Source organism: Opisthorchis viverrini (genome assembly GCF_000715545.1).
Source record: "Opisthorchis viverrini unplaced genomic scaffold opera_v5_419, whole genome shotgun sequence".
Lineage (NCBI taxonomy): Eukaryota > Metazoa > Platyhelminthes > Trematoda > Opisthorchiida > Opisthorchiidae > Opisthorchis > Opisthorchis viverrini.
Genome location: NW_008752077.1, coordinates 7,540 through 19,754, shown reverse-complemented (window position 1 = coordinate 19,754; position 12,215 = coordinate 7,540). Strand labels below are relative to the sequence as shown.

The 12,215-nt window shown below is 42.2% G+C and overlaps 2 protein-coding genes across 2 annotated transcripts in view; one reads left to right on the top strand and one right to left on the bottom strand.

The window, feature by feature from the left end:
* The window catches only part of T265_15278 (hypothetical protein), a gene marked incomplete at both ends in the record, with an annotated part of 46,002 nt that extends 37,191 nt beyond the window's left edge, over nt 1-8,811 (bottom strand). Inside the window, 10 exons of the mRNA XM_009177389.1 lie at nt 1,974-2,181; nt 3,689-3,899; nt 5,305-5,418; nt 5,593-5,764; nt 5,977-6,155; nt 7,110-7,205; nt 8,195-8,404; nt 8,449-8,532; nt 8,584-8,681; nt 8,725-8,811. Coding sequence (XP_009175653.1) covers nt 1,974-2,181; nt 3,689-3,899; nt 5,305-5,418; nt 5,593-5,764; nt 5,977-6,155; nt 7,110-7,205; nt 8,195-8,404; nt 8,449-8,532; nt 8,584-8,681; nt 8,725-8,767 — 1,415 coding nt within the window. The remainder of the gene's footprint in view (nt 1-1,973; nt 2,182-3,688; nt 3,900-5,304; nt 5,419-5,592; nt 5,765-5,976; nt 6,156-7,109; nt 7,206-8,194; nt 8,405-8,448; nt 8,533-8,583; nt 8,682-8,724) is intronic.
* A 2,725-nt stretch (nt 8,812-11,536) lies between these two features.
* On the top strand, nt 11,537-11,806 carry T265_10880 (hypothetical protein; the record flags this gene model as incomplete). Its single annotated transcript, XM_009177378.1, has 1 exon — nt 11,537-11,806. The coding sequence occupies one exon, from the start codon at nt 11,537-11,539 to the stop codon at nt 11,804-11,806; it is 270 nt and encodes an 89-aa protein (XP_009175642.1).
* Nucleotides 11,807-12,215: the final 409 nt, after the last annotated feature.

Sequence of the window (12,215 nt, the reverse complement as noted above, 5' to 3'; positions counted from 1 at the left end):
AAAAGGCCAGTACTTCTTGGGATCGATTTCAGAGCAACCGCGGCGTTTGCTATACGAAGTAGACTGGCAGGCTCGCACAGTGGCGGGTGAATTTTCGAGTAACTCGGTTGTCCGAAGATCGAAGGAAGTTTGGAGGGCAGTGTTCGAAGAATTGCTTAGCAGTGCAATATCCCAGCGTGTGATGTACGGCAAAAATTAAGCCAAATTAAGCAACGTCGCTTTGGTGGATCGCAGTGGTAGTATCTGCAGCTTGGGGATTAGCTAAATGGACGTGTTTTTTTACGTGGTCTGTGGCGTTCAGCACAACACAGAACCAACGGTTTGGACAGCATTCACCGTAGGGAAAAACCGTTGAGCCCTTCATTATTCTCGTGTAACATGAGTGACAGTAGTGTTTCTGCTTTATTCTAAATATTTTTGACTCCATCCTGCAAACAACTGCTTCAGAACCACGTAGTCTTTATTGAACGTTCTGTCCAATTTAGTAAAGCGAACAGCTTCGTCAAAACGGTTCCGGACGATTTCTTCATTAGTGTATTTCGAATTTTAATTTCCTTGTGCTGCTCGACATAAAAACATTTCAATTCACCTTCAAACGATAGTTGACAATTTGACCTGGATACAGCTCCCGTGCATCCGGGTTAGTTTCAGCGAGTGGGCGAAATTCACAATCAGCCGATCGAACCACGTGACCACACACACCTGGACCAGGAGAGAAATCGGCAAAACTTAACGCGCACGTGTACGTGTTTCGATCAGTGGAACGCACTGATTGGGTGTTCCGATAACTGAGCGAAATGTTCGGGTTTTGTGGAGGCAGGTGGATGGTGCGCGCTGGCCGAATGGTGGAAATCAGGCGTTTATTTACAATCATAACGTTTCATTGCCGTTTCTCAGGCAAATAGTTTAAGAAGCGGCGCAACTGGCCAATTCCACATACTTTTTGTCCAATATCTGCAGGTCGTGCCTAGAAGGTGTTATGACCTTTATTCTTTCGTTGCAACGGCAACACACAATGGTACGAGCGTTTACTACTTGCCAAGTCACAACTTTTCGAGAGCCTTCTGCCCTTTAGCTTCCAGTTGGCCGGACATCGTTCGACATAACGCCTGAAGACTTTCAAAATCAACGCGCCCTTCGACATTGTGGTTTACAAACAAGCACATGTTGTTGTTGAAGCGAGAAAAAAAACTTTGGTAGTCTGAGTTCGTACCCATCACCAGTGGGGATGTGAGCTTTGAATAATGTTCTGTAAGCAATCTGGGGAAAACAACGCAATGAATTCTTTTGGGGCTAAGTAGACCGGGCTAAATAAACGGGACTCAGAAACCAGTGGAACAGGTGAGATTCATCATTGAAAATCAAGCCAATTAAGGAATCAGAAGCTTACACAGCATTCGAACATTTTTCTGCTTTGTAGCGGCAGGAAAACCACAAAATATCTGCTGGGATCACCGCTTACTAATACCCTGCACTAGTAGTACCCTACTCATGGAGTTATTTGGTAGAAGCCCTGTCTCTCGACATCGGAAATAAATATGCAGACAAATTTGTGCAAACTCAGGACCGAAGCCATGCACTCATAAAGGACAATGGGGCTAACTGATCCTAACTGCAGATCACTGTACCTTTTTCCAATTCTTTCAGGTTTAGTTGAAGGCAGTTCTCACAGTAGCATCCAGCATCCTGTAATGTGTTTATAAATGTTACAAAAAACTCAAGCTGGAAGTGTGACACAAAAAGCACGCGAATGTCCATAAACGGTGTGAGCTTTTTTCATTAGCCGAGCTTTGCTATGCCTAGTAGCAAGTGGAGTCAGGGGTAAAATTTCCAGCTCAAAGAGGTGTAAATAAAATATGCGATGCTCGGTCTGCGTCAGGACAGCTAAACATAACAGGATTCTGTAGCATGGTTACCCATTTAGAATATACTTGTGCGTAAATCCACAACAGACAGCATTATTACTGCGATACCTGGTACGGTATGTATACTTGCCTGGATCTTTAGGTTTTAAATCCAAACAGTTGTTCTGCTGCTGAAGATGCAGTGGTCGACGGTCAACAGCTGGAGGGATCTTTGGTTCTAAGACTTCAGGTACTGGCTGTTTTAACGGGCCGCAATTTTCCACAGCAGGTTTTGGAGCCATGAATACAGGTTTACCGTTTGGTTTACACAACGGTTCTAGAAACAAAATGCGCTTTACAAAGTGACTAGAACTCATCAGAAGCTTCATGAAACGAGATATTAAAGAACCATGCATTTCCATTAGTGTGTCCATATATGTACCCAGTTAGAGGATAGCAGCGAGCGGAACAAAACTGCTATTACGGAGATAACATCTACATAACAGGAAGGTCGGTCATCTCATTACCGGAACAATAGTGAATTGCGCTTTGTCAAACACGCCGAGTATTTAAGCACACTAGGTTGCCTGATGAACAAAAATCTAAATATCGAAATCGTCAGAAGGCGACAGTTTATCCGAAGAATACTTTGAAAGTTACACATTTGAAAACATGACTGCTCATGGTTCAAACAATGGGTGTCTCCGATGAAACGCCCTGAGCTGTGCCTCGATACATACCCCAAATCTAAATGAAATATTCAGGAAGGAAACCGCTTTTAAGATCAGCATGGTGTTGACCATTTCAAGCAAGTGTCTCCGTTCAAGTTTGATGGTACTTCAATAAATGAGAGGTCTGAAGGGACCCAAAGTAAATCAGGACGTTGGAAATGGCATTTTGATCCAGTTAGTGCTAAATAACTAGGTAAGGAACACATTGAAGAGGGAATCAAGGTACACAGGGGGGCGGATTTAACATACTGTCCTCAGGACAAACAGTTCAATGTTACTTTTTTCCGACAGTGTCAGATTTGGCAAGAACAGAAAGTACACTTAACAAGCTGTTGTGCCCCATGTGGTGTTTTCAGGCCCAACTTTACGCGGTTTCGTCCACCCTTTTGGCTTCCACTATAAATAGGTTTATTTCCACTGCAAACGCTATGACAGTTCTTGGGCTTTCAATAGTAAGGGACTGAGATGTTTTCATATGAATTCTTAGCAAAACTAGCGGTGTTTTAGTGTCACAGCACCATAGCAGACGTCAGTAAGGCCAAATTGCACGGGTTCTTGTTTCCTTTAGTGCAGAAATTATTGGATGAATCGAATCCACAAAGCCAGTCGGCGGTGTGCATATTTTTGGTAGGCGTCATTGTGCTCGTGGAGCAATCTTGACAGTATAGATGTGTGCTAATGGGTACGGCGCTGTTAATTCTAGGCTCCTATCCGGTATCTGTGAATAGATACACTTTCCACGTGAGCTGTCACTTACCACATTAACCAGTACAACCGAAATAACTCATGACAAGTATTTATGTACATTGGAGGTATTTCTGTTGAGATCACCAAAACACCTCAACCCAGCACGTAGTCGTATTTATCCTTGATGCACTCGGCGGTAGTTTTCGAGAACTGCATTCTATGTTTGTGTTCTCTGTTTTGTTGTTTGGAAGAAACGAGTTGAACCTCAGTTGAATGGAATCGGTTCCTCTCAAACTCATTCATACTCCGAGAGAGAGATATTCTTGAGCTAGTTCTAGGAACAGCAAGCCATTTTGGTCAGCCCTATCAAAAGTGGTCTGCCGTTTCATCTACAGCTGAGTCAACGAATCAGTGGATGTCCCTTACCGTTATGAACAAACGCCTGAGCTCTCTGTTCCGCCTCATGCTTCATTCGGTCCAGTTCTGCACGGTACTTTGCATAGGCATCAGCAACTACCAGCACGCAAGACGGGCGGCTGACTGCTGCTGGAATGGGCGTGTTGACAGGCTCAGCGTGACACACAAATGGACCGTTTGGTTTGTAATTTTGAGCCATTGATTCATTCTTGTCCGCAAGCTAGAAGACCAAGAATAGTTTGTTATTTGTTGTACTGTCCGGAAGTAAATCAGCATAAAAGGGATGCATGTTGTTATTATTGAGTGAAATGCATGCAAAACGGCCACAATTAAGCGACGTAACACAGGTTAACGAAAGCCAATAATAGCCGTCCTTACCAAAGGTATGTGTGAACAGGCCGAATTCATTTATCTTAACTACTGGTTTTAACGTTTAGTCTTGCATTCTTAGAGGTATATACTTTGGTAACCCATTTGAAAGCTATTTGGTCGCTACTCATTTCAGAATAGGATGAGAACGCTAATGTGGCGTGATAATGGGGCCTAGGTCATATAAAAAGACCGTCTACGCTGAGATGACGAACAGGATCCCTGATATCTTCCGAAAACTTGTACCGTCTTCAGTGCTTGGTTGCTTATTGATTTTTCCACTTGATCGCGCTACAGAACGACCAGGTTTCATATTCTCAGTCAGTCCGTGGAAGTCCACTCCCTTTCCCAGTGTTGAGACTTAAACGTCACTTACTGTCGCTATTGTGAGGAAAATGAACGAAGCCAAAGCTATCACTACAGACAGTAAAATATCAGCATGACACACAAATCTTGAAAGGTACAGGCTGGATCCCAGTATGTTGGCTACTTACAAACAAGATCCTTGTTATCAATCAATTAGAAAAGATTTGGAATCATGTTAGATTGCTCGATGCATACTGCCGATTTCCTTTTGAATGTTATCTATGAATTCCAGACACACACCCAGATTACCATAGTGGTACTCGACCGGTTGTACAAGACGTAATGTATTTTGAATAAGATCCAGTTGCTAGCGCTAAGTGACACAGGCGAAATCACTGCTTTTGAACATCTTTGAACCCGGATTACTCGGGAACCAGGTGCAGCATCCAATGCGGTTTAGAAGTAAAGATAATCAAAAAATGTATTCATTTCTTCAAAGCTGGGAAGACAAAATATCAAGTGAAGTGGTTCATGGAGATGATGGTACTCATGATAGTTTTCGAAAAAACACTACAGAAAGAACTTAGTGAAATCACTCACGAGTTTTCGTTGAGGCAGCTCAACGTAACTCGCCTTAAGCCTCTTGAAAACAATTTGAAACAATTCTGTATGCAAATCTGCGGTTTGTGATAATTTCATTCTTGTCAAATCAACCTGATCAGTCCTCGAAGCTGCATACCTGTAGTTCTAGAATGAAATATTGACTAAAGCCAATGAAAACAGGTACTTGTTACGCCATGGTTGTGCCGTTATTCATTCAGACTACCTTTACGGTCATCTAAAGAAGCGCTAATGACATGTCGTCAGGTGGAATCACTGGGAAGAGTTCTATCAAATTTGGCCTCCCTTAATCTTCAACGCCAGAGTTACGTAAAATAGATCGAGCTTACTGGTCTGTCACTTTGGTTTTCGCTTGGCGGTCCACTGGCATTTTCGCTACTGGGTGGTCGGAGGTCCAATATGTTACGCCAACCATGTTCCCGGATCCTATTTCGAAGTTCGATCTGAAAATCAGCCGGGTGATAGTGCTATTATTCACAATTTCCTCTAAGTTGGCAATTCCAAAACTGAGACCAGAAAATGCATGGATACTGCACATCAAGAATAAAACATCACAGCAAAATGAATTAAATTCCACATTCCTAATGCACTACTAAAACCGCCGAAGGACGTCCTACCTTCTGTTTATCCACAATTTCTTTTTGGCGTTTACGGTTTAACTCCGCAAGGGCCTCTTCGTTCCGCTTCTTGATATCCAATCCAGTATTGCTTTGCACTGAACTGGCAACCGAATTCGCTTCGCTATCAGCAGTTGTTGGTCTTTTTCCATTCCGCAAAGCCCCAAATTCACTGGCAACAGTTTAAGTGACGACAAGAACACAACGAAAAATTAATTCTGCTCAAGGTAAGTCTATTTATTAGACGAAGCAACATGAGAACCTAGCTGTGAGATAGAATGAATTGAGATTGAAGTCAGGCTGATGCAGTAGCACCGACTTAGAGTAGTAAGTAGCAGTAGTAGTAAGTAGTAGTAGCAAGTATTATAGGTATTACTTTCTTACGTTGGCTTTGTCTTCTTTATCGCCATCGGTTGGTTTGGCTTCGGACTGAGGGCGACAGATGGCCGTTTGGATGCTGATCCAGCGGGTGTACCCAAAGGGACGGGACTCCCTGGCACGGAGGATTTGACGTTCGCTTTTCGCTTGTGAATAACCGTGTGGCTAAACTCTTCGGCTACTTGCTAAATTTGAAAAAATAGAAGTTCGTGTGAGAACTATGAAATTTCATCCTTCTGATTTTTTCCCACACGAAACAGACGAAACACAGAAGACCAGTCTAGTAATGGTGCAGTTTTTACCATATTCCATGATTCAAACACCCATATGTAGTGTTCTCACAGAAAACTGAAAGGAGCACTATTTGGCTTTCGTTTATTGATATATGAAAGAACGGAGCCCTCCATTGTCCATCTGACTACTGGCATGCGGATGGGTCTGCAGCTCAAGAGTGCGTGGATTAATGGACGCCCGCGCATAGTTTTACAGCGTTGAATGTGGTGTCACGTCGAACTGATCTTGAGGGAACAATGTAAACGAGAAAGCACGCGAAACCCGCTTGTCGGGCATTATTCAGCGGACAACTGATGACACGTTAACGAAAGTCATCGTAAAATACTTGCATTTTGTTGTGTTTTTTCACCGACTACTTCAGCTTTCAGAGTAGGTCACACTTCTCCCAAACATCTTCTATTAACTACAAAAATGATGGACTTCCACCATAACTAGTGCTCTAGACATACCACTTGATCTATTCAACTAAAACTTTGTTCATTTGCCGAATTATGTACACAAGTAACTCTCTGGACCAAGAAGTACGGGTGGGAAAAGGTCACCTCACTGTGTATAGAAGTAGTACATAAGTAGCCTGTTATTTACTATTCTGAAGTAAATATGCAAAATTCGGAGTGTAGTGAGCGTCTGTTGACGTCTTACTAAAGCGTCTCACTCAAATATCGTTTTGGCTGTGCAATCGTTCTGATTTCAATACATAAATATTAAGGCCAACTTGCAGTAATGTTGAAACCTTCTATGTTGTTGAAGAGCTCTTTCCCAGGTAAACGTGAGTAAAAATCGAGAAGGAAGTTCACAATTAGGAGCTAAAACGGTTAACGTAACTCACTTGGGCAGTAACTCACCGTTTCTGTTAAAAAGCGATGGATTCTTTTGGTTAGGAAAGGCTTTCTCAAAATGGTAGCAATAGACGGACGGTCTCTACAAACCAAAATATTGGTCTAGATAGAATTTTTGCAGCAACCTAAAGAATAACGTTCAAATATCTTCTTAAAAGTTCTACTCGTCAGTGACTCGACTCAATGAGGCATATGTGGACAACGGACGGGACTAGACGGGCTAGACTGGCTAGACTAACTAGACAGACGATGTTATCTAGGCCAGACTAGCCAACAGACCAAATAACATCGCTTCAACTGTACTTATAAGTATTGGGTCAGGTTTGATTCTCGCTACTATATTCCCTCTGAATATCGAATCATCACGTGACCTCCTGCTGCGAAGGTATTTTTACGGTTGCCAGTTAACTAGAGTTTACGTGAAATGTGCATGTACAAATTTAAGTTACTGATGCTTAGTTTTATCTCGATACGGATGGGTGTTTCCGACAAACCGGTGGCGATTGTCACGGTCAAATTTCGACTTGGGGTTATTAACAGGGACACACAATAAGAAAACAAACCACTTAAAGGCCAGATTTTCTGTCGTTTTACAGCGCGTTTCAGAATTTCATTTCCAGTTGTAATTCAACTACACATATCTCATCGGTAAAGGTGGCGTTGTATCGATAAAAAAGGGGAAATACCTTGGACTTCGACGGAACAATTGGGAGATAAGACATCGTAGTTCATAGCTGTATTTGGGCGATACTGGAGGATAGGTTCCTCTGGAGACCAGTTGTCATGTGGTGGAAATCAACAAACCTGATGATTTTGAGGACCAGATTCTTCATATTACCAGCTTCAAACTACAGGTGCAAGGGTGATGTTCTCTAAAACAAAAAAACCAACATACTGCATGCTTCAACGTTGTCATCTCATATAGAACACAACCCAGAGCCCAGATATCGCTTTTGTGGTTGTATGGCTTGTTTTCACAAATCTCGGGTGACAAATAATACGGCGTCCCGATGCACGTTCGAGCAAGGTCTAAAGTATGGTTTAAAACTTTGGCAATGCCAAAGTCGCCCAGTTTCAAAAAAACCACATACTGCATGCTTCAACGTTGTCATCTCATATAGAACACAACCCAGAGCCCAGATATCGCTTTTGTGGTTGTATGGCTTGTTTTCACAAATCTCGGGTGACAAATAATACGGCGTCCCGATGCACGTTCGAGCAAGGTCTAAAGTATGGTTTAAAACTTTGGCAATGCCAAAGTCGCCCAGTTTCACCCGTCCATCTGACGTAAGGAAAATATTCTAAAATGTGATTTTAATGGTAGACTGGAACTCTTTGACGTTACTTGTGTTTTGATGTCCCGGTGAAGTATCATTCGGTCGTGAATATGCTTCAAACCCAAACAAATTTGCACAAAATAGTCCAGCACCTACCGATAAATGGTGTTCGAGAAGATTTGGATGTGTATTTTCAGACTTACACGTGACTCTGCCATGAGTACTCCTTTCTGGGCATTGATTTTGTGGTACAAATCACCTTGGTCACAGTACTCCATAACTATGTATAAGGAGGTGAGATCTGAAGACAATAACGTTTAGGTTAGTTCTTACAGGAAACTTACCTTCAAACGAGTCACAGTAGCGCACAATATTTGGATGATTCATCTGTGAGAGAACAGAGACCTGGAGGAGAGAGAAGCGAATAGAAACTTAGATGATTAATATTCAAGGAGGGAAATGAGTGTCCATATAGGGAAATATAAGCTACTGGTTTGAAACTCATAAAGCTGAAGTACAATAGAGAGGTCTACCAATGGACCATCGGACTAGTGTCTGTGTAAACTGCTTAGGATTTGATACTCTGTCTAGTCTATGCATGAAGTACAAGCACCGCCTTCTTATGTATGAAACCATGAGGGAATATCCAAACCAAATTTGACACTGATACTCTGATACCTAGTTAAAAGAAGGCAAAGTAAACGAGAGGAATGTTCAGCATGCAATATTCAAGAGAGCATTTCAACAGAAGACAGAGTTGTTGCCATTCTAACAAAATCCAAAGTATGAGACAAGGTAGGAGCCAAGAGGGGATCTACTAAAGTGAGAGCATGGATGACATATACGGATATCTTTTGACTGTGAGATTACGAGAGTCTTGGTTGTTGCATGTAGAAACCCTGTAGGATTCACCGTTTCAGTCTTTTCGGTTAGTTTGCTGGCTTTGTCTCTCGAGTGCAAGGATTTCCATAACTGGAGATCTCAATAAATCTAAACCGTAGACCGCATCCTGAGGGAGTTCTATTCGCAACTGGTTTCAACAACGACAGATAAATCGCCGATTCCTCGAGCGGGGGTAGGCTGACTCACTTCCGGGTATCAGTGATTTCGGCACTGGATACAAACCTGACTGAATTAGAAGTGATACTAGAACGATATGAAAGCGCACTTGCTTAAAGTCTAGGACAAAATCAGGTGGCTCTTAAAGAATAGCAAGCTTGAGCCAAACATCCGGTTATGTCTTGTCAAAGGCATCCGCAGTCAGGCAATATGTAGAGAGGAACTCAAATGTTTGCAAGCTAAGTGTGTGTTTTTGAAGGTTCAGCGTTTTGCGTTTAAAGTGCCAGTCTCTGTCATGTCTAGACCGAAGTGAATTGGAGGAACTTTTTGTGGGCATACGTCTGCCGTACCCGCATCAAATGTACTTGACGGCTACCTGTGTCCAAACAAAATAATAATGATCATAACACCATAATACTCACTATTCGTTAGTGGCCTGAAATCTTCAGGTAAAGCTATTCCATCCAAAAGTGTCCGCATTTTGAACTCTATGAAATTCCGTAATTTCAAAATCTTAGTGTAAAACTGGAATTATATCGTCCCAGTGACAGTTCAAAAGACTGTTATTATTTTTTTCTAAGAAAGTTCCTGTTTACGATGAAATAAGAACACTGTTAAATGCTCAAGTGTTCCAGATCTCAGAAAGATTTAGTAACTTTCCGGTACCGTAGTTTTCTTACAGATATCTCCAGGGCACTTGTACCATTGTCCCCTTGTTACAGAAAGGCAATTAACGGATCCGGGAATGTTTGCAAAGCAGACAAGCCGCTTACCGTTTGTTGCATATTCACCTACGGATTGTCCTCCTCAAAACTTCAACCCAGGAGTGGGTTCTAGAGCAAAAAGCGACCTCTGGCATCTTCTCACACAGGTGCTGGAATGGTTCATTGTCGGGGACCATCCAAAAATAAAACAATTCTGGCTAATGAAACGACGAGAGGTTTCAGTTTAGGCTACCGAAGCATACGTATATGGTCTCTTTCATGACTCACATTCGTAGGACAGACTGGCATTTTGGGAAACTATCACTGATTACATGATCATGAATTTGCGGAACAGTTCAACCAAGCTTTTCATTTCTTTTGGGTGGTCACCTTCAAATATTGAACATCCAAAGATACAGCCATCTTGTTTGACCTCATAGTTAGTAACCTCAAGAGCATTTCTTCTCTTCAACACGACTGTAACTAACAATCTCTTTGGACAAATATCTCTGTAAAGGAATGGTTCTACCAGCAAACCCAAGCGTTTTTCAGCACAGAGTTTTGAGGGCATCCATTATGAGAAGCATCAAAGCTCAATACAGCCCAGGTGCATTAAAGTCAAACCAGACAGGTGTCAACATATGGACTTACGTCATGACTCACCACGTGACCAGCAACTTAAATTAGGAAGAATGCATGGATGTGTCAGCAAAAAATCTAGTAAGTGCAACCAGAAACATGGGTTGTGATTACTCATCTGAAACCAATGGGTACGGTTCCCACAAAAGACAATTATATCGATTAACATTTAGTGGTGTTCTTTTTTTATGGACATCACCAAGAGCTATACTGTCGATTCACCATGCTCCTCAATGCATATAAATGGACAACGAAGAGAAATATTCCTCGTTCTCCAAGAGACTCTGGGAATACTATGAGATTCCAGCTGTGTAATGGTGGCCGTAGTAACTTGAACAAACCGGTAGACTATACCAGGTTAGGTCAACAAGGCCAGATTTGTTTGCATACTCAACTCCTGTGAAATTCTGAGTCAAGTTCGGGGTCGACGCGGCAGAAACATGCATCTCAATTTGATGAGGTAGCTCAGTTTAGGGTTGGGTTATAACAGTGATAATACTGGACTTACAGAGTTCAGTTTTGAGGTCGTGTCTTGGGAAAAGCCAAGAAGTTTGCATATCTGGGAAGCCATTTCATCACCGATAGTTTTGGCAACCAAGTGACAAACAGAACAACTTAGCCCTCCAAAAATAAGCCGATAGAATTGATTGAGAGTTTTCTTCTGTGACCAGCAGAACTCTGCCACAATGGGACCTAACAAGTATAAAAGTCTTCGGACGCCCATTTCACTTTGTTTGTAGATGCATGCGATGAAATGATGGGTCAGCAAGAAAAGGCATTAAAGTATTCAACGCTGGACGACTTGGAAGACCTACAGGAATTTCCATTTCTTGCGGAAGCTAAAACATCCAAGTTACTTCCTCTGGCGGCATTCATAGAAGAAGCCAAATGGAAGAGGCCCAGTTGGACAAAAAATGACCTGATGCAGAAACAAGAAGCTCACAATATGACTTGCACTCATTTTCGCATCCAGGGACAGGGTTTAAAGAAAGTCGTCAATATTGGGGCTAGTTGGTTGGAGTGAAAAACACTAATGGAACCAAGGTTGCGGCTTTCTCTACAACTATTCGGAAAAATTTCCAAAGCGATCGTCTTTGACTTATCGTACGTGGCAGGTTGGAGTGACACTAATGGAACCAAGGTTGCGGCTTTCTCTACAACTATTCGGAAAAATTTCCAAAGCGATCGTCTTTGACTTATCGTACGTACCACGCGTGAGTGCCACCAACTAGAGTCGCTGACGTATATATATATATATATATATATATATATATATATAATGTGCAAATACACTAGACAGCGAAACAAGGACCATCCACAGAAGACGACCTAACGGGTCTTGTTTGGTGGAACGGTCTGTTTTAAGAGCTCTACAGACAGAAAACACCATTTTAAGCAGAAGGTTGACTCAGATGTGTCCTAAATTAACCAAA